This window comes from Eumetopias jubatus, unplaced genomic scaffold (genome assembly GCF_037043125.1).
Source record: "Eumetopias jubatus isolate StellerSeaLion01/CBP00866 unplaced genomic scaffold, mEumJub1_p1.0 scaffold_10, whole genome shotgun sequence".
Taxonomy (NCBI): domain Eukaryota; kingdom Metazoa; phylum Chordata; class Mammalia; order Carnivora; family Otariidae; genus Eumetopias; species Eumetopias jubatus.
In genome coordinates, this window is record NW_028274816.1 from 128,780,099 (window position 1) to 128,804,200 (window position 24,102).

Sequence of the window (24,102 nt, forward strand, 5' to 3'; positions counted from 1 at the left end):
GCTTTTTCTCCCTGAACTTCCTTAGATTGCTGGAGTATCGCGTGCATTTCTTCCCAGCTCTGCGTTCCGTGATGTCATGCTGGTTGCTTGAAATCAGCCATGGCGGAAGTATTTACACTGTGGAAATGTGCAAACCAGGGCTTCTGTTTTCTCTCTTTGGAAAGCTGGTTGTTAAAAAATTTACCAGTAGTACTGCTCACCCTCCTTTGTCTCTTGCAACACTCATATGCTGCTTTGGGGTTAGTCAGAATAATGTTTCTCAAAGTGTGTTCCATGAGACGCTAGCCTGGTGGGTACTCTGTGAACAAATGACTTGTGGGGGTGGGGGCAGTGTGTGGGAATATTTTAAAGGGTCTAAGAACCCCCAAGGTAAAGAGCTCACATAGCTTTGTTGCACTCAGTGTTTCCCATACTTACTTGACCACAAACTTCCCGTCTTCCCTACCACGGACATGTATTAGCATCCTGAGAAGTGGTCTGCTGAACGCACCCATGTTTCCTCACCTAGAAGGTTCCACACCAATTTCATCTTGGTATCATCCAAGAGCGTAGCATGGTGATTTTATGGAAATACACTCAATAACTTTTTGCTGTGTGAATTAATGGATCAAAGTTTTGATGCTCTTGTGGTAGGTCAATAGTATCTTTCAATATTATCTGTGGGTTTTTTTGTGTGTGTGTGATGGTGTGTTTCTTGGCTAGATGATAGCCAACTTCCTTGTCTGAAGATATTAGACCACAAGAGACATGTGTTTGCTTAAAAACATTCTAATTAAGTGAAGAGTTTAGGAGCTGAGAGGCCAACACAGATGAATCTTATAATTGAAGGGAGATTATTCAGGTAGCTGCTCTAATTATTTTTACATATTGCATATTTATTTTGTACAGCTCTGGTAATATAACCCCCTAATTAAAGTTTTTGCTTGTGAAATTTACCATAGCAGATCTCCTAAGGTGATTACAATCCAGTGTTCCAGCAAAATTATAATTAACACCATCCACCTCTGAGAGGAGTCTGTGTTTTGTTTATTTACCTGATGTTGCTGAGCCACAGTGGAGGTACACGGGGAAATAAGAGTCTTTTTTAAAAAAACTTTTTAAAAAGTTATTGTTTTGCAGACCTATATCCGTGGGGCAGTTAGTATGAACATTTGTTGCATGAAAGCTCTATGCTGTTCTTAGGATATAAATAAGTCCCATCTAATTCTCCTGTTTGTCAGGCACAGTGATGACTAAGACCCCCTCCCTGAGTGCATGGTCAAATTCATGGCCAGTGTAAAAATAAAGATTATGCTAATACCAGGCTGGGTGTAAATGCTAGAGAGAACTGCATACCCCAGTGAGTAAGCTGGATTGCTGGGGCGCCCGGGTGGCTCAGTCATTAGGCGTCTGCCTTCGGCTCGGGTCAGGGTCCCAGGGTCCTGAGATCGAGCCCCGCATCAGGCTCCCTGCTCCGCGGGAAGCCTGCTTCTCCCTCTCCCTCTCCCTCTGCTTGTGTTCCCTCTCTGGCTGTCTCTCTCTCTCTGTCACATAAATAAATAAAACTTAAAACAAACAAACAAACAAGCTGGATTGCTTTCCCAGCAGAAGATGTCTGTTACCCGGAAGCAGCTGTTCTCCCACACACTGGCCTCATGACCTGGGGTAAGCAGCATGCTGGGTCAGGGTTGTAATGCCTTTGTGGCCATGCTATATATACCTCAGGACTTAGCACACTTTCTGTGAATGGCTGCATAGTTAATGTTTTAGATTTCATGAGCCATACTGTCTCTGTGGAACTACCCAAACCTGCCTTTGTAGTGCAAAAGCAGCCATAGACAAAACTAAATGAATTGTCCTGGCTGTGTTCCCATAAAACTTTATTTATAAAGCCTCAGGCTGGATGTGGCCCTTGGGCCATAGTTTGCTGACCCCTGCTAGAGGACTGTGTTTCCCAAACTTCAGACATTCACAAATGACATCCAAGATCATATTTCCTACCGTTTGCCTCTGTTACACTTTTTATCACACCTATATTATTAACTACCTAACATTTTCCTTAAAAGGTTTTTTTCACCTTAAGTCCATTGTTTAAAGGGAATTTTGTATCACTACTCTAATTAGAAAATCAGTATCCCTTGCATGAAATGAAGGTAATTCTAAAAAGAAATACTATAAAAAGAGAAAAGTTATTGAAATCTAGCTAGATTCTGTTGCCTCTTGAAGGCATAGAACCTGGGATCTGCTCTTTTTTGTAATAAAGCAAGTGTTAAGGAGATATTAAAGAATCACCTATTGGAGACTTTCTTCCTGAAGCACTTGTGCATACTGGAGTTTCCTGTGTCATCTGCAGCTGTTAATTGCCGTCTGTGGATGTTTGCAGAGTCATCGGCTGTTTGCCGATCCTCCCACGGTGGGCAGAGCCTGCTGATCAGGCAGGGCCGTGCACTGTTTGAAGCCTGTCACAAGTGCAGAGCTTACTACTGTTTTCAGCTTTGCTTTCTACTTTTTAAAAAAATTGTTAAACTTTTAATTTCTAGATATTTATAGATTGGCATGCAGTTATAGGAAATAATACAGAGAGATCTTTGTACCCTTTACCCGGTTTTCCCCAAAGGTAATGTCTTATAAAACTATAGTGCAAAATTACAGCCAGGATATTGACAGTGATACAATCCTTAGATCTTGTTCAGACTTTCCTAGTTTTGCATGCGACCATAGGGTGTTTGTGTGTGTATTTCATTGTATATAATTTTATTACATGTGTAGCCTTCACAGTCAAGATACAGAAGTCCAGCAACACAAGGATCCCTTGTGTGGCCCTTTCATAAGCATGCTAACCTCCCTCTTGCCTCCATCATCCCTTCCCACCTCTAGTCCCTGAGCCCTGGCAACCACTAATGTATTCTCCACTTTCTAAAGCCTTGTCATTTCAAAAATGTTACATAAGTGGAATCATACACTATATATAACCTTTGGGTATTGGCTCTTTTTCCCATTCAGGGAGATTCATCCAAGTTCTTAAGTGTATCAGTAGGCTTCATTTCTTTTTCATGGCTGCATAGCATTCCATGGTATAAATATACTGTGGTCTGTTTAACGAGTCACCCTTTGAGGGATATCTGGGTGGTTTCCAGTTTGAGGCTATTATGAATAAAGCTGCTATGAACATTTGTATATAGGTTTTTGGGTGAACATAAGTTTTCATTTCTCTGGGGTAAATGCTGAGGAGCATATGCTGGGTTTATGGTAATTACATGTTCAGTTTTGTAAGAAGCTGGTGAACTGTTTTCTGGAGTGGTTGTTCCATTTTGCATTCCTACCAGGAATGTATGCGTAATCCATTTCCTCTACATCCTCACCAGCATTTGGTGTTGTTACTGTTCTAATTTTAGCCATTCTGATAGATGTGTAGTGATATGTCATTATGGTTTTAGTTTATATTTTTCTAATGGCGGCTAATGGTGTTGAACATCTTTTCATGTGCTTATTTGCCATCTGTATACAGATATATATATATCTCTTTGGGTGAAATGGCTGTTCATGTCTTTTAACCATTTCTTTTTCTTTTCTTTTTTTTTAAGATTGTATTTTTAAGTAATCTCTACATCCAATGTGGGGCTTGAACTCACAACCCCAACATCAAGAGTCGCATGCTCCACCGACTCAGCCAGCTAGGCACCCCTCTTTTGACCATTTTCTAATTGGATTTTTTTTTTTTTTTACTGTTCAAAAACTTTATAACAGCTTTATTGAGGTGTAACTCACATTTAATATGATTCACAACGGTTTGAGAATTAGATCTCAATGAAGGGTATGATTCAGTGGTTTGTAGTATATTCACAGAGTTGTAAAACCATCACCACTCTCTAACTCCAGAAAATTTTTATCAACCCCCAAAGAAACCCCATACCCATTAGCAGTCACTCCATCACCATTCTCTCCAGCTCCCATCATCAAAAATCGACTTTCTGTCTCTACGGATTTGGCTGTTCTGGACACTTCATGTAAATGGAATCATAATATGTGGCCTTTTATGTGCTTTTGCTTAACATGTTTTCAAGGTTCATCCATGTTGTAGCATGAGTCAGTCGTGCATTCCTTTGATGGCAGAATTATATATTGTATGGACATACCACATTTCATTTATCCATTTATCAGTTGATGGACATTCTGGTTGTTTCCACTTTTGGGCTGTTATGAATAATGCTGCTTTTAACATTCATGTGCAAGTTTTTGTGTGGATTTATATTTTCATTTTTCTTGGATATATTCTTAGGAGTAGAATTGCTGGGCCATATGGTAACTCTATGCTTAGCCCTTTGAAGAACTGCCAGACTCTTTTCCAAAGAGATGGCACCGTTTTATATTCCCACCAGCAGTGTATAAGGCTTCTGACTTTTCTGTATCCTCACCATCAGTTCTTTTTTTTTTAAAGATGTATTTTTTTTTTTTTGAGACAGAGAGAGAGAGAGAGAGAGAGAGAGCACGCAAGTGGGGGGAGGGGCAGAGGGAGAGGGAGAAAAATCCTCAAGCAGACGACCTGAGCTTAAATCTGGAGTCTGCCACTCAACTGACTGAGCCACACAGGTGCCCCCTCACCATCAGTTCTTGTCTTTCTTTTTGATTATAGCCACCCAGGGGGTGTGAAGTGGTATCTCATTATGATTTTGGTTACTACTGAGTTTTGAGAGTTCTTTATATATTCTAGATACTAGTCCTTTGTCAGAAGGCCAACTATTAATTTTTCATTTATGGAATGGTTTTTGGTATCAATTCTAAGAACTCTTTGCTTCAGCTTTGCATTGTGTATGGACCAGTAGCCTTTCTTGAGATAGCAAGTCCTCATTAACCAGCCCCGAAGTTCCGGCTCTGCTGAGTGAGCTTCTATTTGTCCTTCCTCCAGTCAAGCAGAGCCACTGGCTGGCAAATATGTTGGGGCGTAGAAAGAAAGGAAGAAAAGGACCAGGTAGCTGGACAACCACACTCCTTCCCTTGGCATCAAGAATGCTTTTCTGACTCTTACCCCTGATTTTGTTTCTCTTTCAGACCCTGGAGGAGGAGCTATTTGGGAACAATGAGGAGAGCCCAGCTTTCAAGGAGTTCTTGGATCTTTTGGGGGACACAATCACACTGCAGGATTTCAAAGGGTGAGTTTCAGCCAACGGATGGCTCCGGCTCTATTGATAAAAGCCTAGAGTAAGGGAGAGGGGCAACCCCTGAGTCTCAGGGGGTATGTGAGAGGCAAAAACACACACAAGAAACATGGGATCATTTTTCAGCAAGTGATCAACATTCACCTGCATTCCTAAGGAAACGGGTGGTGTGGGGGATAATCCAGAATGGCACATTATCTGAACGGCACCGACATTGGCCTTCTGATGCATGATGAAACTGCTCAGACCAAGAGTGAAATGAATCCACCTTCTCTGTCACTCACCTGCCAGGACTTCAGGAAAGAGGGCCCTGTGCAGTTTTGGGGGAAGTGGCCCATTTCAGATAACACACAAAAAGAATGGATAATTAAGAGGTGGTGGAAATACAGTAATCTCCCTGGAACGAACCTATGCAGTAGTCTCTGGTTCTCTAAGTGGAAAGAAAGAATTTTGGAGCTATTGCTTGGAAGACTCCGGGCCCTGATTTCCCTTGACAAAGGCAGCATTTAAGCATGGTCTTCCGGCCTGGCCAGCCTGTTCCGTGCTTTGTGGCTGGCACACAGCTGAGCCCCAAGGAACCCCTGCTTCAGCAGCCAAATTAACAGGATCTCCTATCAGGTGCAAAAGTGCCCAGCTCTGGGTCTGGTGTGTAGTGGGTGTTCAGTAATTACTTCCTTCCTCTACTCCCTTCTCTTCTCTTCTTCTCCCCCTACCCCACCCCTCTTCTGTCTGCCTCCCCCTCCAGGGTCATCACGGCCACCTGGAGTCAGTCACACATGGCTAAAAGTCCCACTTCCACCACTTATTGGCTCTGTGTCTTTGAACAAGAGACTTACTCCCTGAAAGCCTCAGTTTCCTCATCTGTAAAAGGGGGGTAAAGATAGCGCTGACACCGCCAGGTTGTCGGGCATGTGAAACGGCTAAGCTGGTGCCCCACGTGGAATCAGCACAGGGAGTCCTCGAGTTCTTGCTCCTCTTGTGCCACCTTCCATTGACTCCGAGATGCCTTCATCGTAAGATGCATTCTGATTTCGGAGATGTTAAACTACGAAAAAAGGTGTGCCTTAGAATAGATGAAATAAAGGCTCTTCAAACCAGGAAGAACCCCAGAGATCAGGGACTTCTAGCCCTTTATCGTATAGAGGAAGGAAACTGAGGCAGATTAAGACAGGTTAAGTGGTGTGCCCGAGGTCACGCGCTGACTTAGTGGCAGAAGCAGCGGCAGAACCCAGAGCGCCTGGCTCCTGGGCTGGTGAGCTTCCTGCCATGCCGGGCGGGGCATGTTTTCTGGTTTGTGTTACAGCGCTTGTGGGGACTGACGTCCAGGGTCTGCTTTATTTCATTTTCTTAAAGGAACCTGCATCCTCCTCCCCTTGCTAAAGAATGTGACCCAGGGCCGGGAGCCACATGTCTATAAAGGAAGAAGGGGCGGCTCCCGGAAGCCCACCCAGTGTCTTAGTACTTTCCTTTCCTGCCTTTGAGGAGATACCCGGAGAGGGGCTCCTTGGACGCCGCTAGGTTGGGTGCTGCTGTGGCTGGGTCTCCACACGGAGGACTGGCTGGGTGGAAATCCAGACTCTTCAGGCTGACTCTGGATGCTCCCCACAGGATGGCTGCTTGCCCTGGCTCCGGGCTGAGGATTTGGACATGGCCTTGCAGAGAGGAAAGGCTTATGCCCAGCCGTGGGGGCCACTGGCCCCTGGAATGGCGTTTGTCTGGGACTGCGGATGGGTGACCTCCCTTCCCACTGACCGTATGGATGTTCTGCCTTTGTCTTTTAAATAACAGGCTTATGGGTAGAACTCCGGGGCTCGTGTGCTCAGGAGCACAGACCTACCTGCGCTGTGCACATCATTCTCTCTGTGCCCCCACTCTCACGTGTCTTCTCATTCCTTCTCCTGCCCCCATATCCTCAGGGAAGGCACCACGTAGCCTACTTCTCCTCACACTCTCTCCCTCCCTGCCCTTGCCCTGTTTTACTGACAGTTTCCGCGGAGGCCTGGATGTGACCCACGGACAGACAGGGGTGGAATCCGTGTACACGATATTCCGGGACAGGGAGATCATGTTTCACGTCTCCACAAAGCTGCCATTTACCGAGGGAGACGCCCAGCAGGTAACCTGGTTTGGGAGGGCGTTGGGAGCATGGGGCATGTGAGGTGAAAGCCTGCTTCTGGTCTTGGGTACTTGAGGGGCTGGGACCCCCTCCCCACTTTCATAATCCGGAGGCCAGTCTGTTCCATTGCGCTAACCCACCCAGGCAGCACGTCAGCCCCTGTGTGGGAGTCAGGACAGGGCTCCCAGTTGTCCTGCTCTGCCCGGTGGGGAACCTGCAGCTCAGCGTGGTTAGAAGACTGTGTCCTAGTTGAGTAGGGGCAGAGCTGGGAGCAGAGTCCAAGTGCCCTGCTCATGGAGGGTGGTGGTGAGGAGGATGTGTCGGCGTTTGCAAGTAGCAGCTTGACACCAGCTCTGCCATGCGGGGCTACGTGGCTCCGGGCAAGCTGGTGAACCTTGTGGCCTCATGTTCCTCAGCTGTAAAACAGATACCACCACCTAAGTGAGGGGCTTGTTGTGGGCATCACAGAAGGTTCTGAAGGTAGGGCTCAGTACGGTATCTGGCTTGTGGCAGGCTTCCTTCCTGACCATTGCCCTCCTTCCTGCCCCGGTGATGGGTGGCAGCCCCCCCCGCCCCTCGCCATGGTGGTTATTGCTTTAACACCCCCCTGCCTCTCAACCTTTCTAGTCTCATGGCCTCATCTCTTGCTGCACCTGTTCGTGGGCAGGAGTTCGGCCTTCACCTCAACCAGGGAACCTGGATGAGACCTCTGCATCCAGCGTTTTCCTGCCCTCCCTCTCATTTGCTGCTTCTGAGAGTGGTGTGTCCCCAGGGTGGCCCGGCTCTTTCCTCGGTGAGCCCTGAGATCAGCAGCTGAGGCCTGGCTGTTGCGCCATCTGCCTCCTCCCACTCTTTGTGCCTTTTCAGTCTCTAGGAAACTCAGAAAGGAAGGTAGGCTCTTCCCCAGACTGACCCATTCCTCTCTGAACAGGGAACTGAGGAGGGAGCACAGATATAATACTGTAAACATAGTGCCTGGCTTCTTAGGGAAAAAGGAAATTGGCAAATGAGACTGTGATTTGGCTCTAAAATAACCACTGAATGTTCCAGAAACAAATGGGAGCAGGATTCCTTTTGAATCCAAAGTAGGTTTTCTCTCCACGTTTCGCCTTTGTTTCTCTGTTCCTTCATGGCCTCCTCGCCCCCTGCCCCAGCCTGGGGCTCTCTTTCAGTCTCCCCCATATTCAGTGGGACAGACACAGAGCTTGGCTCTCTGCAAGGACTGAATAAATATTAATTTTCTGCTCCCAAGAAATGGGAGGAGGTGGATGGGATAAGTGACAATTTGTGTAAAAGTGCCCAGCATGGGGCTCAGTCTATAGCAGTGCTCTGTAAATAAGAAAGTAAGTGTGAAACGGAGGGCCTCCATGCCTTAGGTGCTTAATAAGAGAACAAACGCATAGGTAAGCACCTCACCAGGCTTCCGTGGCCCCAGTAGTTGAAGTCATGCATGTGAGCACCTCAGCATGGTTCCTGACGCACAGTAGGTGCTCGGTGATTGAGAGCACCTGTGGAAGGACCCGGCCCCGTTTGGGACACTGAATCAGGCTTGGATTTCTCTCCCGTGACCTCCGCCAAGCCAGGTCCCCTCTTTCTCTAAGCGTGGCTCTCCTTCCCTCTGGTATAGAATGATCTGCCCGCTCATCCCTGCTCATCCACATTTCCACCAAGCACTGCCCCCTCCCCCACCTCTATCTCCTCTTCCAGGAAGCCTTCTCAGGTTAGCACCAGGCCTCTGATTTTGCCCTCCTTTCTGCCCCCAGAGTGCCAGACGCTTTGTGTGTGGCCGCTGATGTAGCACGTGCTGGCTGGTGCCTTTGTTACTGTTCTCAGGTGGCTTCACCTGTGTTTGTGTCTCTTCCGGATCTATTACAGGCTTTACCAGGGCAAAACCTGTTCCTCACCTTTTAACTATTCTCCCTGAGTCCTGTGTCAGGGCTCTGCGTGCTGTAGAGCTCAGTAACGTGCTTGCTAGCCTCTACCTAATATCTTAGGCGTCTTCCCCATTTTTTCTTTTGGGTGGCTTCTGAAGATTGAAAAGATAAAAAGAAAAAAAAGCTCCCCTGGAGAGATAGGTCTCAGTTTCAGGGTTTCTGTATAAAGATAGAATAATGAAGAATTTCCTGTATAGATCTAGTCTGTTTTCACGATGTTCCTAGCTGGCTTACAACAACGGACCCTTCTTTGTTTAGCTCCAGAGAAAGAGACACATTGGGAATGACATTGTGGCCATCATCTTCCAAGAAGAAAACACACCATTTGTCCCAGATATGATTGCCTCCAACTTCTTACACGCCTACATTGTTGTGCAGGCCGAGAACCAGGGCACGGAGACCCCATCCTACAAGGTGAAGAAAACGGCTCGTTGGAGGAATTGGGGGGCGCAGGCACTTCACACCTTCTGGATTTAGTAATGTCAAGGACCACTAGTTCTCCATGGCTCCTCAGCAATGCTCCAGCATTGGTGTGATCAATTTTCTAGAAATCCCAGGTTTCTGGGATTTGGGAGCTGGACTCTTGGTGGAAGGCACCTTCTGAGGTCATCTCATCTGTCTGGCTGCCTCCGGGTCCCATAGCATCTCACTCAAGGGTTGAGAAGCCCCTGGTGCCCCTGTTTGGAATCTGGTGATGCTATTGGCTGGACTAAGGCAAAGCCAGAGGAGACGAAAAAAAGAGAAGGTTGGAGGTGGGGGGACCGTCAGGAAAGGAAGAGGAAGCAGGGTGGTAACAAAGGGAAAGAAAGTAGGAGAAATGTTTATGGTGAGAATGGTGGAGAGCAGGGGCCCTGGACATGGGGTGGGTCCTTCTGGTTTAGCTGTTCTGGAAGAAATGATCGATCTTAATTTGAAGACTCCCAGGGAGGTCGGGTTGCAAGCAGCTGAGTCGAAGCCTCCAGGTCAGTGAGTGGTCTTCCAAAATGGCTTAGTGTCCTCCCTAAAGCAGGTAAGCCCCAGCATCCTCACCCTGCCCATTCCTGGTGGCTGTACAACCAGCCTTGCCCTTCTCTTCTCCATGAGAAACAGTTCTGACCTCTTGGGCAACAGTTTCTCTCTATCTCAGTGTTGTTGGGGGTGTGCGACCCAAGGGAGATAGACTGAGGCAGAGTCTTTAATGTGGATGTTAGTCTTTGAACCCCTTGTGGATATGTGCAAAATGTTGCTTATGCACAAAATGTTGAGTTTATGTGCTGCTTTGCGTTTTAGAGGGAGAGAGACCAAAGTTCAAATTCTCAGAGGGCTCCCTGTTCCGCACAGTGTTAGGAACCACCGTTCTAACAGGAAATGAGCGCGTGGTTGCTAAGGGGGAAATTGGGAGACCTGAAAATGTAATAACTATGTCATAACCTGGCCAGTGCTCTTCCAAGGGCTCATGAAGTCCTAGTGCTTCAGGGCCATCTTCACGAAGTATCAACTTTGCTTGAAGACTTTGGAAAAGAAAATGATGTCATGTAATTGTTACATCAGTAGAAACCCACATATTTTAAGTGCACAATTCACACCAACTTTAAAACTAAATATGAGACTACAAATAAAACCCCACATTCTTTCCTACGAGGAAAGCTGATTCTTTCATATCCCCATGTTCATGTTCTTGCTCCTTTGTCACTGAGCAATTTCAGCTGAAATGTCAGAAAAGCTGCGGTTTGGGCATTTCCTCGAAGGATCGCCTTCCTAGACCAACATGGGCATTCACTTCAGACAGCTGCTTGATTTGCTGATGGAAGCAAGTGTATTCAGTTGGTGGCTCCTGTATGCCTGGCTAGGGGTGGGGCATGTGGAGGTGATATACAGAACCGGCCTCCCAGGAGGGAGAGAGGACTACGGAGGTGCAGTTCAGCCCCTGGGCCGCTCAGTCAGCCAGCTGGCTCTTTTCCCAGCCAGTAGAGACAGAGGGCCACCGCGGAGGGTCCTCGAGGTGAAGCTGTGTGGCAGGAGGGCTCCCTGCCCATGCCGGGCAGTCATTTGCCAATGTGTGGCTTGTCTGCTGGGCCTCTGCTGGCAGAGTGGGGCCTCTCGTGGACTCTTAGTATTTGTTTTTAGCTCCCGATAGGAAATGGAACTCAGCTAACCGGCTTCTCCACTTTCCCAAGAGCTTAGTAGAGTGGGAAAATACAGCGATCCAAACAAAGCACCACCTCACCTTCAGCTTTGATGCTGGAAGTCTTTACCAAGTCTTCCCAGCCACAGCCCATGGTCCAGGGAAAAGCTCTGTCCTCAGAGAGGGTGATGATGGCAGAGAAGCAGGACCCACAGGAAGAGCCGGACTGTCCCAGGCTGTGGGACCGTGTGGCACCGGCCGGGCAAACATCTGGGCCCGAAAGGCAAGACCTGTGAGTGGGGGGCCGGGGGTGCAGAGTGCAGGGAGGGGGCCCAGCCTTCCAAGGCACTCCCCAAAGCTGTGTCCATTCATGCTCCCAGCAGCACCCCAGGTGATGAGAAGACTGGGGAGGACCTGGTCAGATTCCTCAGAGGGTCCAGGGTGAAATGGGACCTTCGCTGACCTCTGCAGACTTGGGGGCTATGGCAGAGGAGGCTGGGATAGCCCCAGGGAGCTGTGCATTAGGGAGGATAAACAGGAAAGAGGAGGAAAGGAAGGGAAGGACAGGGGTAGGAATGTGCAGGAAAGGCCTCCAAGACCGAGAGGCTCAGGAGCTGGGGCTTCTGGTCCTGGCCCTGCCTCTGACTGCTCTGTAACCTTGGGCCAGTTCCTTCCCTCTCTGGACTTCAGCTTCCATTTGTGTGAAATGAGGAAGTTGGACTAGATCCTCTCTGTTCTTTACAGCCCGGATATACTGCAGGAAGGGATGTGGGGCTGGGGTAGGGGTTCCGAGGACGAGGGGCATGTGTGTGTGTGTGTGTGTGAGAGAGAGAGAGAGAGAGTGTGTGTGTGTGTGTGTGAGAGAGAGAGAGAGAGAGAGAGAGATTAGAAAGTGGTTTAGGGGAACTCTGTAGTATTCCGGGTGTCCTTTATTAGGTTTGGGTCAGCAGGGAAAGTAAAAAAAAAAAAACAAAAGCACCAGGTAGCAGGTTACCCCTCCCCAGGTACTTGCTCTGTACCAGGCACTGTGCTGGGCCCTTAGAAGCACAGTCTTCTTGAATCTTCCCAAGCCCCTGGTCAGGCAGGATCTCTCGTTAGCCCTATTTTATAGGAAGGAAATTGAGGCTGAGAGCTTAAGTTCCTTAAGGCCTGGGCCACAGAGCCCGGAAGTGGTAGAGCTGGAGTCACTGTCCAGGCCTGCCTGCATTCTGCATCCCTGAGCCGTCGGAGCATGGGGGAAACTTGGCTCCCAAACTCAGGTGTACAGAAAAGGTTACATCGCATTATTTCTCAGACATGAATTTTGTCCCTGCCCTGCCAGATTGGAAGGGAACTCCAGCTGAGCCATCACTCAGACTCCCTCTTCTTCCCGTCTGAGGTCACCCTGGCCCTGGTTCCTGAGGTCCTGCAAAGGTCTCAGGAATCCTGTGCGAAGCCCACCACTGGGGAGGGGTCCTGTCTGGATGCATCCCTTCCCGTCACTGCTGATCTGGTGCTTGAGCACCCCGACACAGTTTTCGAAGGCTGCCCCGCTGCACTTGGCTATGGCATCTCAGGTTTGGAGCCCCTGGAGGCTCCCCACCTCCCTGGTGGATGCTTGTACTGGCGCCCCAAGCCTCCTTCTGCTTTCCAGCCTCTCTCCTCAGCCCTGCCCTGCCCCCTGCTGGGAGACGCGCACTAACTTTAGAAAACGGAAGACGGGGTTGTGTTCTGGCAACTTCTGCTTTTGGCCCAGCAACCCACCTGTCCTCAAGAGGAGGGACCAGCAAAGACCCAGGCGCTGTGTTGGAAAGGGGTCAGGAGAGGGAACATGGTAGGGATAGAAGATGCAGGACTGTCACCAGGAAGGATCCTGTCTCCTGCTTTTCTGACACGGCTGCTGTGGTGGGCTTGGCCAGCTGGGAGACCCGGCCAGTGGAAAAGCATGTCTGAAGCTCCTTACCCAGTCAGCACAGACCGCTCTAGTGTAAGCCGGAGCGGGGGGCACTGGGGTGGCAAGAGGGCAGTGGCTTGACCCCTGGCCTCCTCCCAGGTGCCTTCCCACCACCCCTTCCCAGATTCCCGTGCGCAGTGGGTGGTGGTGGGGGACTGTGTGGGGCAGCTGGAGCCAGCCAGAAATCCTGTCAGCTGAACACACACTGTTTCCTAATTCCAGGCGTGCAGACAGCCTTGAGCTTGGGGAGAGAAAGCCGTACTGACCAGCTCTCTCCCACTGTTTCCTTCCAGACCCTGGCAGGGCCTTCCCTTGGCCTGGCTCCGAGCTGCCTGCTTGCCCGGTCTGGCAGGCTCTCGGCATCTGCCCTACTTCACAGGCCAGGGAGGCTGGCAGCGTGCCAGGGCCAGGCTCACGTCAGCGGCTGTCTGGGAGAGGGAGAGGGCAGAGTCTCCAGAGAGGCCTTTGACCTCGTGGGCTGAGAACGGGTGAAACCAGGGCACCTCCACGCAGGGAGAACAGCTGGACGTGCGGGGCCTGTCCTGCACCTGGGAGCCCCCCACGCAGAGCACCTGGGTGCTCCCACTGCATTAGTTCCTGCCTCCCCAGGCTGGCCAGAGCCTGGCGCACCCTGTGCGGGGCACCTGGATGTCCCCCCACCCACAGTTCCCATCCTGGGCCCCAGCGCTCAGGTCAAGCCTCAGCCAGGCCGTCTGACCCGGCGCGTGGGGCCCAGGGCGCCTGAACACTAGTCCGCCAACCGCACAGAAGCTCTGAGGAGCATGTGACAGTTGCACCTTCCTGGCTCCGTACCAGAGCTTGTGATTTAGGAGGTTTGGGGTGGAGCCCATGCAGTCGGTATTTATTTTTTAAACACTTGAAGTGATTCTGATGTATGGCCAGGCTCGGGAGCCAGCGTTGTGGGATACGAGCCCCACAGCGGGGTCGGGGGTCTGGATTCTCTGGTCATCTCTGCGGCTGATCCATCACCTGTGTGCTTGTGGGGAGATGGCTCCAGTCTCTGGACGTGTTTCCTCATCAGTAAGACAGGGTCAACAGTTCTCACTTTGCCTTCTCCGTGGGGTACTGTCCAGTCAGATGAGGCAACAGGTAGGGCCTCCTGGGCACTTGTTCTGCATTCGAAGTCGGGCCCCAGGCGACGCCGCCTCAGCCCTGTCCAGCCATCTTGCCAGACTTGCTGCTGGCCTCTAGGAATGCAGATGGGAGCGTGCACATGGCTTTGTGCTGTCCGACCCCACTTGTACCAGCAGCCATGTGGCCCTACTGGTGATGGCTCATGGGAACGTTGTGTTTGGATTCTGGGGAGGGGCGGAGGTGTGCTGCGAGCAGTGGGCGTCCCTAGGGCCAGGGCTCGGGATGCATTATCTTCCTCAGCTTGGATCTCTTCCCTCCTGGCCCATACCAACACTCTGTTTTAGGTCTCAGTCACTGCACGGGAAGATGTGCCCGCCTTTGGCCCCCCTCTGCCTAGCCCTCCTGTCTTCCAGAAGGTAAGGAATTCCCCTCCCCGCTCTCCTTTTACCCGAGACTCCGGGTTTCAGTATCTGAGCGGCAGGGGCTGCAGTGGGGTAAATTTGGGCTGGAGCACCTTTGGCAGGCTTGGGAGGATCTCCTCACTTGGGGTCTCTCCCACCTCTCCTCGTGCTGCCAGTCTGGTCTAGCACAGCACCTCTTGTCAGGGTGTTTGACTCTGGGGTTGCCTTTCTGCGAGAAGGCTTTTTGCACTTAGGCCTCAGTCCGAGAAGCCTCGGACAAGAATCGCCTCCAGTCATGGAAACAGTGTAGAGGGGGTTGATTTCCCGGGACCAGGACACCTGGTTTCCACCAGTCGGCATCTTAGCAGGTGGTCCTGGTCTGGGCTAGAAAATGACCAGATGTCTGAAGGGGACCCTTTAGGGACTCTCCCCAGAACCCCCATTCTGCGTAGCTGTTACTGTGGCTGAAAGCCCTTTCAGCAACAGCTGAGACTGGGGGAGTCGCCGAGCTTCCTGTCTGTTCTAGGGCCCGGAGTTCAGGGAGTTTCTGCTCACCAAGCTCACCAATGCAGAGAACGCTTGCTGCAAGTCAGACAAGTTTGCAAAGCTGGAGGTGAGTGCGCTGTTTCTGGACATCTTCCTCCTGCCTTCCCGGCTGCTTGTTAGTCAGTCTCTCCTGGGTGTCTGTTCCTCGGGGCGCACAAGGTGAGGAGCGCCGTCTTTGACCCCTTGGAGCCTTCAGCCCTGTATTGGTATAGGAACTCTTCCTTCTTGTGGAAACTCCACCCAAACCTTAGGTCTAGCCAACCATTCACCGGTCATTTATTGAGCACCTGCTGTGTGCCAGGCTCTGTTCTGTTCCCTGTGATACAGGGGTAAGTGAGGCACAGTTTCTGCCTTCCAGAGCTTTTGGGCTGGTGGGAAGGGGCCATTACTTAAGAGACAGGTTATGGTACGGTGTCGGCACGGGGCCGTGATGGAGGCCAGCACTCATTCTGCCTATGAAGAACTGGGATGTGTTCAGAGGGCTTCTTGGAGGAGGTGGCCCTTGAGCTGCTGAATTTAGATATCTGATGAGCCTTTTGCCAGGAGGAAAGATTGGGGAGGGTTATTCCAGGCATGGGAAACAGCATAAGCAAAGGCCAGGCAGATCAGAGCATGACTTTTGAGGGAGCTCCAGAGGGTTTGAGGGGTCCTAAGAGGAGGACTCGTGTGGGGGCGGAGACTCAGCTGGAGATGGTGTTGTTTGGGTCAGGTCAGGAAGGGCTTTGAACTCTGGAAGTGATGAGGTGCTCATAAAGTACTTAGTGTGTTAGATTACACCGGCGGCGATGAGAAAGGAGGAGGGCGGGAAGGGTGGCGGGTTAGAAGCTGTTATGGGAGTCCAGGAGGGAATGGTTTGGGGGCAGGGTCGGGAAGACTTTATGGACTCCTGTGTATAGGGTGGGGCGAAGTGGAATTGCAGGGCGGCTCTTGGGCACTGATGTGGGGGCCTTTGGGACGCGAGGTCTGTGAGGCTCTGCTGACGGAGGTGCCTGCAGGGGCTGGGGCTGGTGTGTGTGAATGGCACCCCCTGGAGGTCGTCTGCGTGGCCCTGTTCCACCGTCCGGATGGAGAAGAGCTGTGCGGGCAGTTGGGTACCTGGCTGTGGAGCTTGGGGCAGAGGTCCGAGCTGGGAGTCAGCAGGGTAGAGGCGTGGGACGGCCCACGGAGAAGGGGCAGGGGAAGAGGGCAGAGGCCAGCCACAGAGCTTTCGTGGTAGCTGCGGTATTTGTGAGCAGGGAGCCCAGCCAGGCCTCCGGTCCATGCTGTCCCTGGGAGGCTGGTGGCTAGGTGTCGGGAGACCCCAGGGAGAGGGCCCGTCTCTGTCCTCCGTGCCAACTCCATCATCCCCACCGTCTTTCCTTTCAGGACCGGACGAGGGCCGCCCTGCTGGACAACCTCCACGACGAGCTTCACGCGCACACGCAGGCTATGCTGGGACTGGGCCCTGAAGAGGACAAGTTTGAGAATGGGGGCCATGGGGGATTCCTGGAGTCTTTCAAGGTACGGGCACAAGAGTGGCTGGCACGGTGCATGGTGGGGGGCATGCACAAGGGACGGGGTGCAAGGTCGCCGACCCCAGAGCCCGAGTGCCAGCATGGTGGTGTTGGCAGAGGGCGGGGCCGTCAGGAAGTGCGAGCGGTCAGAGCAGCCGGCGGCGTCCCCGGCGTCCTCCACATCCTTCCTTGATGCGGATCATCTCCTCCCGGCCCAGGAGTCTGAGAAGCAGGGACAGGGAGAGAGTCGGCAGCAGGAGAGGAACCAGTCCCAACCAAGAACGTTACTGCCTTCGACACCTCCTTCTGTGTCAGGATGAGGAGCCCAGGGCAGGATGACCCGAGCGAGGACACAGCCTTCGTTCGGGGTCTTTGACAGCCTCTGTGCGGTACTGGCAATGAGTTTTTCCAACTGGCAGGGCATTGGAGGACCTGGCCAGGGCCAGTGCGATGGAGTTACAGGCAAGTAACTCCCTGTGGACTTTGCAAAAGGAAGAACTTTCTAACCATAATATAACAGGCTGCTAAAAGAAGCAGTGAGCTCCCTGTTCCTGGCAGTATGTAAGTAGAGCTTGGGCAGCCCCTGAGCCGGCGTGAGGTACAGGAGGTGTATGGTCCTGGGCTCACTGAGTGCTGTGGTCTGCACAGCACCGATGCCCAGCACCGAGCTTGACCCTGGCTGTTCTCCTGTGCAGTCAGCGGGGCAGACCTCGTCCTTCCCACGTGCACACGAGGGGACAGGCCGAGGGAGGTGGCAGGACTGCTCCAAACCTTACACCTACTTACAGGTAGAGATACAGCCTCAGGTTTTCTGGTTCTTAGGTTAGCGTTCTGCCAGACTGCCCATTGCAGAATGATTGGTGAGGGGCCGGTATGTGTGGGGCCAGGGTTAGCCCTGCCTGTGTTAGAATCCCAGCTCCCCCAGTGTGATCCGGGTCTCCGAGCTGCAGGGTTCTCCTCAACGACACAGGGATGGTAAGTCAGACGTCCGCAGTTGCTGGAGCAGTTCGCCCATGTCAGACCGGTTGCCCGACAGAGTGTGTGTTGCCTGGAACATGGCAGACGCTCAGTGAGAGTGTCAGCTGCTGGTGTTGGGTCGGGTGGACGCTCCACACGCACCGTCCCACATAAGGCCTCACAGTGCCCTCGGTGCCCTGTGTGGAGGGCTGTTATGATGGTGATAATAATTCATTCCCGATCCGATGAACTATGGGTGTCATTTTACATGTGAGGAAATGAAGGCTCAAAGAGACAAAGTAAGTTGCATCCGAGTCTGCTGATTGCAGAGCCTGTGTTCTCCGCGAGCCGGCCTCTGGTTCCCGGCTCCGGTAAGATTCTACCCACGCTAGCGTGGCCTGGGCAAGCCTGGGGTCTGTCCCTGGCTGCCCGGCTGGCCCGCAGAGAGCAGGGCACGGTTCTGCTGGCCCCCATCAGGGCAGCTGCTGAGATTCCTCAAGGGGGCAGGAGGGTAGGAGGTGAGCTCCTTGTCCAGGCTGGTGGGACATTCCTGAGGCATCTGTTACAGGCTTCGTGGACAGCAGCAGCCAGGGCAAAACAGGAGAAAGTGGAGATCAGGAGGAGAGGGGCGTGAGGGAGAGGAGGGGCCGGGGAGGAAAGAGGGCACCAGGTCGGCTAGCCTGGGGTGGGGGGGTGGGGCCCAGTAAATAGGATGAGGCCCAGTAAATAGGAACACCTGTGTAGGCCGCACCCCCACCATGTTGAGCATATCCTAATGCTCCCACACCCCATGGGAGCTGTAAGTTATATATGGCTTTAGCTGCAGGGGACCAGCTAACATAATGTGATAGTTTGCAGATTTTAAAGAAGTGTGTGTTGCTTTCAGGTTTGCAAGTTTCTTTCTGTATTTGGAAGTTCACCATTTTTTTTTTTCAAGTTTCAAGGGTTTTTATAACCTGGAAAAGCTTGTGGGCTGCGGACACTGCCTGTGGTGCCCGTGAAGAAAACGGCCCACAGCAGCTACACGCAGGCTGTGGGTCTTAAAGGAGGGCGGCCTGAGGTCTTTTGTTCGGTCCCCTGCCTCTGGAGGGGGAGCCGTTGATCTGCCTTTGCCTCCAGGGGTTCCGACTGAAGGGGTTTCTTTTCTTTTCTTTTTTTTTTTAAATTTGATATGTTAGTCACCATACATCATTAGTTTTTGATGTAGTGTTCCATGATCCATTGTTTTCGTATAATACCCAGTGCTCCATGCAGTACGTGCCCTCCTTAATACCCATCACCGGGCTAACCAATCCCCCACACCCTCCCCTCTAAAACCCTGTTTGTTTCTCAGAGTCCATAGTCTCTCATGGTTCATCTCTCCCTCCGATTTCTGCCCCCCTTCATTTTTCCCTTCCTTCTCCTAATGTCCTCCATGCAATTCCTTATGTTCCACAAATAAGTGAAAATATATGATAATTGACTTTCTCTGCTTGACTTATTTCACTTAGCATAATCTCCTCCAGTCCCATCCATGTTGATGTAAAAGTTGGGTATTCATCCTTTCTGATGGCTGAGTAATATTCCATTGGAATATATGGACCACATCTTCTTTTTTTTCTTTTTTTAAGATTTTATTTATTTGAGAGAGAGACACAGCGAGAGAGGGAACATAAGCAGGGGGAGTGGGAGAGGGAGAAGCAGGCTTCCTGCCGAGCAGGGAGCCCGATGCGGGGCTCGATCCCAGGACCCTGGGATCATGACCTGAGTTGAAGGCAGATGCTTAACGACTGAGCCACCCAGGTGCCCCTGGACCACATCTTCTTTATCCATTCATCTGTTGAAGGGCATCTCAGCTCTTTCCACAGTTTGGCTATTGCGGACATTGCTGCTATGAACATTGGGGTGCATATGGCCCTTCTTTTCACTACATCTGTATCTTTGGGGTAAACACCAAGGAGTGCAAGTGCTGGGTCATAGGGTAGCTCTATATTTAATTTTTTGAGATACCTCCACACTGTTTTGCAAAGTGGCTGTACCAGCTTGCATTGTAAGAGGGTTCCCCTTTCTCCACAACCTCTCCAACATTTGTTGTTTCTTTCCCTGTCCATTTTTGCCATTCTAACTGGTGTAAGGTGATATCTCAATGTGGTTTTGATTTGAATTTCCCTGATGGCTAATGATGATGAACATTTTTTCATGTGTTTGTTAGTCATTTGTATGTCTTCTTCAGAGAAGTGTCTTTTCATATCTTCTGCCCATTTTTTGACTTGATTATTTGTTTTTTGGGTGTTGAGTTTGAGAAGTTCTTTATAGATCTTAGATACCAGCCCCTTGTCTGTAGTGTCGTTTGCAAATATCTTCTCCCATTCTGTGGGTTGTCTCTCGTGTCCTAGAGGCAGAGAGGACCCCTCCCAAGATCAAGGAAAACAGGCCAACACCCTGGCATGTGATAGTAAAACTCACAAATCTTAGAATCAACTGAAGGGGTTTCTAAGAGAGGAGAGGCTTCGAGACTTTATTGTTACTCGTCTTTGATCCAATAGTTCAGGGCCTTTTCCTGTTCAGCCCTTAATCCTTCCACCTGTGGGCTGAAGACATCTGCTTGCACCTTCTGCTTCCCTGCCTGTCCCTGAGGTAGCGCTCCGTGTCACAGGCGGTCACGCAGTAAGCCTCAGAGTTATCATCATCATGACGAGCTTCCCCGAGTTGGGAATGTTGGGCTCTTTTGCCCCATGCCCCTTCCATCATGACCCTCTCGTCTCCCAGGCTGTGGAGGCCGAAGCTGGGGGCAAGCCAGGCTCAGGAGCACGGAGCCCGGTGGCCCCGGTGGTTTCTGATGCCTGGGCTGTGCCAGGATCCAGCTCAAGAGGCCACCTCTCAGTCTGGTATTTCTTCATGTACCCCCAGGGTGCTGCTGTGGTGTCAGAATCACTGGCACGCCTCATGGAGCTCCTTACCTGCACCTCCATGGGATCCCTTTTGAAAGAAGGGCACAGAATGATTTCAGAAAGAAGAGTTGTGTGTTCTGTCTCCTTTTGGTCAAAGGTCTTCTCTCACGTGGAAACAACTGAGAATTCCCAGGGCTAGAAGCAGTCTCAGCCATCCATCCCCTGGCTCCTTGGGATGATTCTTCCCTCTCCCAGGAAGCAGACCCATCGCTGCCCTAGATCGTGCTGCCTGGTGCCTCACACCACGCAGCATAGCTCTCCCTTCTTGCCTCGAATCCACTGGCTGTGATTTAAGCTTTTCTTCCATGAGAAATGGAACAGTTGGTTCATGGACGTCCAGACCTGCTTCTCAAATGGAATGCTTAGAGATAGTCTCAGGAATCTGCCAGTTCTACCAACACTTAAAAATTTTGCATTTTCACTTAGATGATCATCTAAAAATATACGTATTTCCAATTATAGGGACTAAACTTTTGCAATGAAACACAATTAAAAGACAGTTCTGTGGAATAAGTAGGTATCTTACAAATGCAGCCCATGGAGCCACTGTTGAGGGGGTGTTGTGGGGGTTGGGGGGCGGTGTCTGTGGATTTATTCTTGGGCTTGCAAGAGTATTTTCCTTTATAAAAGAGATGTACGTTATTCACCTTTGAAAAGCGTCGATCTCTAGGCCATTGTTCTCAATGCCATTCTCCACCACTGCCTGCTGTTGGTGAAATTTTTATCGGTCTGTAATGAAAAGTAAAGTAACGCTCCTTGACGTAGCCACGTGAACTGTATGCAAAGCACGTGGGAACCACATTTTGAGAAACAGGGAGCTAGCCTAGCCCTCCATTAACGTCATCATGCAGGAGGGGGAATGGAGGACCAGGGAGGAAAAGGTCCAGTGGCAGAATGGGGGCCACGGCAGGTGACTTGTCTCCCAGCACTTTGGGGGGTGGTGGCAGGTAGTGCGCCGGTATGCTCCGACCCCCAGTGGTAGGAGAGGAGCGCCAGGCTGTGGTTCCCCAGGCAAAGTACCTGTGAGCAGGGGCAGCCTGGGTGGCTCACGGGTTGGAGCTCTGGTCTCTGCAGATTGTTCCCTCTCCTGTCAATCTCCATCCTTTATTTGCCCTGCTAGGGGGGGACAGAAGACCCCGTTCGAGTCCTCAGGGTCCCTCAGGGTGCCTCCTGATTAGGAGTGATCTCAGGAGGCGAGCAGTTGGTATCTTTCTCCCCAAGCACCTCTCCCTCTGTTGCTTGCCTGGCACAGATAGGCACCCCCCCCCCACCCCCTTAGTGCTCATGTCTGTGCTTTGTGTCCCTTAAGTTTATGGAATTGAACCAACTCCTAAAACCCATTTGGAAGCATAAGGAAGCACAAACCCATAAGGAAGTGGGGCTCGTGCTTGGCCCCGAAGAGACTTGTTCCCTGCATAATGCTAACTGGTAGCTTAAACCCCAGCTGACATGAAGTGACATAAGCTGATAAAGAGAAAGTGACACCATCTCTTTTTTCTTGCCCCTCTCCTTCCAAAGGAGAGCCTGTTCCAAGGTAAGCCATGGGGTGAGCCGAGGGCTGGGAAAGCACCAGGGCTAAGGGAGGGACACTGGAACCAGTTGTGGTTAGCCAGGAAGAGAGCAGATTGAGGACCTCAAGACTGTCCTCAGAGAGTTGAGGGACAGTCGGGTGAAATATGGAATAGACTGGCTAAAGACACCAAGGTCTAGAACAGGTAAGACTTCAGCCCGGTGCACAGAAGACCTTTGCAAAAGTCAGGCTCTCCACCACTGGAACAGGCAGTTTTGAACGCAGTGAGCAGCCCGTCCCTGGGAAGATTCGAGCGGGGGAAGACTGTCCTTTCTCTTCTTCACCCTTTCCCTGACTTTTCTGCCCGGTTTGAGAAGGTTGGTGTTTCCAGCTCAACATCAGATTGAAACATAAAATACTTCAGACCATATCACTGGGTGATTTTGTCCAAATCAGGCTTAAAGTTAAAGTTTTGAGGCAACCATGGGGTCTCTCAGAGCGGGGGAGGAGAGCTGGCCCCAGTGAGCGGGTTTGACACCAGCTATTTGGCACACACGGTCTCCTGGCATCCTCATGCAGGACCATCACCACATTGTATAGACAAGGAGGCTGTGTACCAGAGAGGTTCATACACGGTGTTGGGAAGACCAGGATTCGGCCCTCTTTCTGTTAGTTTCAAGCAGCAGATGGCCACCCTGTACATCCCCGGAATTCCCTGCCAGCCAGCCCATTGTCTCCTCAGACTTACCTTGTCGGCTCAGATGGCAGCACCAAGGGCATTTGAGGAGAAAATAGCCTCCCTGACATCAGCCTTGAAGACTTTTTTCGAGGAGGGGCTGGGAGCCCTTGATTTCTAATCATCCTTAGTCCATCAACACGTTCAATTCTATGTTCAATCTGGACCTGTTTTGGGGATAGCAGGGACCCTTTCATCTGGAGCCCAGGGGCCTGGGTTTGGGCCCTAGCTCCGCCTCTGACCTGCAGCATGACCTCAGGCAATCATTCGTTTGCCTTTTCTATCAGTGCCCGCCTGTCTGCATCTCAGAGTTGTAGGGATTCAGTAAGTTCATGGATATGAAGCTCTGTAGACCAGAACCTACCACACTGCATCGAATCTTTCTTGGAAAGAGACCGTGAGGAATGCCTTAGAACATACTTGATTAACTGACATGTCATTGTTGGTGGTGGTGGTGGCACCCACGAGGGCACTGGCAGAATGTCATGCTGCTGAGATTTATGGAGCACTTGACTCACTTAAGGAACCTCGCTGTTTATCCCGGGACACCTCAGTGTAGTGCCACACCGTTCCTCCTCTCAGTTTTTCAAAGGGTGTGTGACTTAATGTTGTCTTTGGGTGATGGAATTAATAGAATGTACTGGCTGGAAACTGTTGCTAGGCGATTCTCTTCTGTGGTTTAGAAAGGGAGAGCGATGATGTCCCTCAAACGGTGTCTTTGACTCACACAAAGAGAGGCTGGATGACATCAGGGGTAGGAGGCTGGTGGGCTCCGTGCCTCATTTGCAAAAGTAGCAAGTCTCCAGGGTGGCTGTGTTTGCAAATGGCCCTCCTTGAATCCGCTTCCTGCATCCCTACCATTGTCCTTCTGAGTCCATTTTCTGAAGCTAAGTTTCTGAGAACCTCAGCCGGCTCCCCCAGTAAGGAAAACCCATGAGCCCACTTAATGAGGAGGCTTGGGGTGACTTGTGGCTCAGTGGGGTCCTCGGCATCCAGGTTCTTTCCCCTTTCCCCCTCTGCCGTCCTGGCTTGTGACCTTTGTCCCTTCGGGCTTGACCTGTCAAACCCCGGGGGCTACTGCAGTTCAGGTGCAGGATGTCACCTCTCTTTTGGCCGTCCTTGAGGAAACCTTTCCCCCCCCAGCTCCCAGCAGTCATCCCCTCAGGCAAGGGGAGAGGTTTGGAGACCACCTTAGACTGATCGTAATTTACT

At 51.0% G+C, this 24,102-nt stretch overlaps 1 protein-coding gene across 5 annotated transcripts in view; it reads left to right on the forward strand.

Moving 5' to 3' along the window:
- RAP1GAP2 (RAP1 GTPase activating protein 2) overlaps positions 1–24,102 on the forward strand; it is a 202,171-nt gene that overhangs the window by 152,374 nt on the left and 25,695 nt on the right. For all 5 annotated transcript variants that reach the window (XM_028109099.2, XM_028109098.2, XM_028109101.2 and 2 more), the window contains 6 exons: positions 5,029–5,129; positions 7,122–7,251; positions 9,444–9,599; positions 14,662–14,733; positions 15,245–15,331; positions 16,630–16,764. In XM_028109099.2, coding sequence (XP_027964900.1) covers positions 5,029–5,129; positions 7,122–7,251; positions 9,444–9,599; positions 14,662–14,733; positions 15,245–15,331; positions 16,630–16,764 — 681 coding nt within the window. The remainder of the gene's footprint in view (positions 1–5,028; positions 5,130–7,121; positions 7,252–9,443; positions 9,600–14,661; positions 14,734–15,244; positions 15,332–16,629; positions 16,765–24,102) is intronic.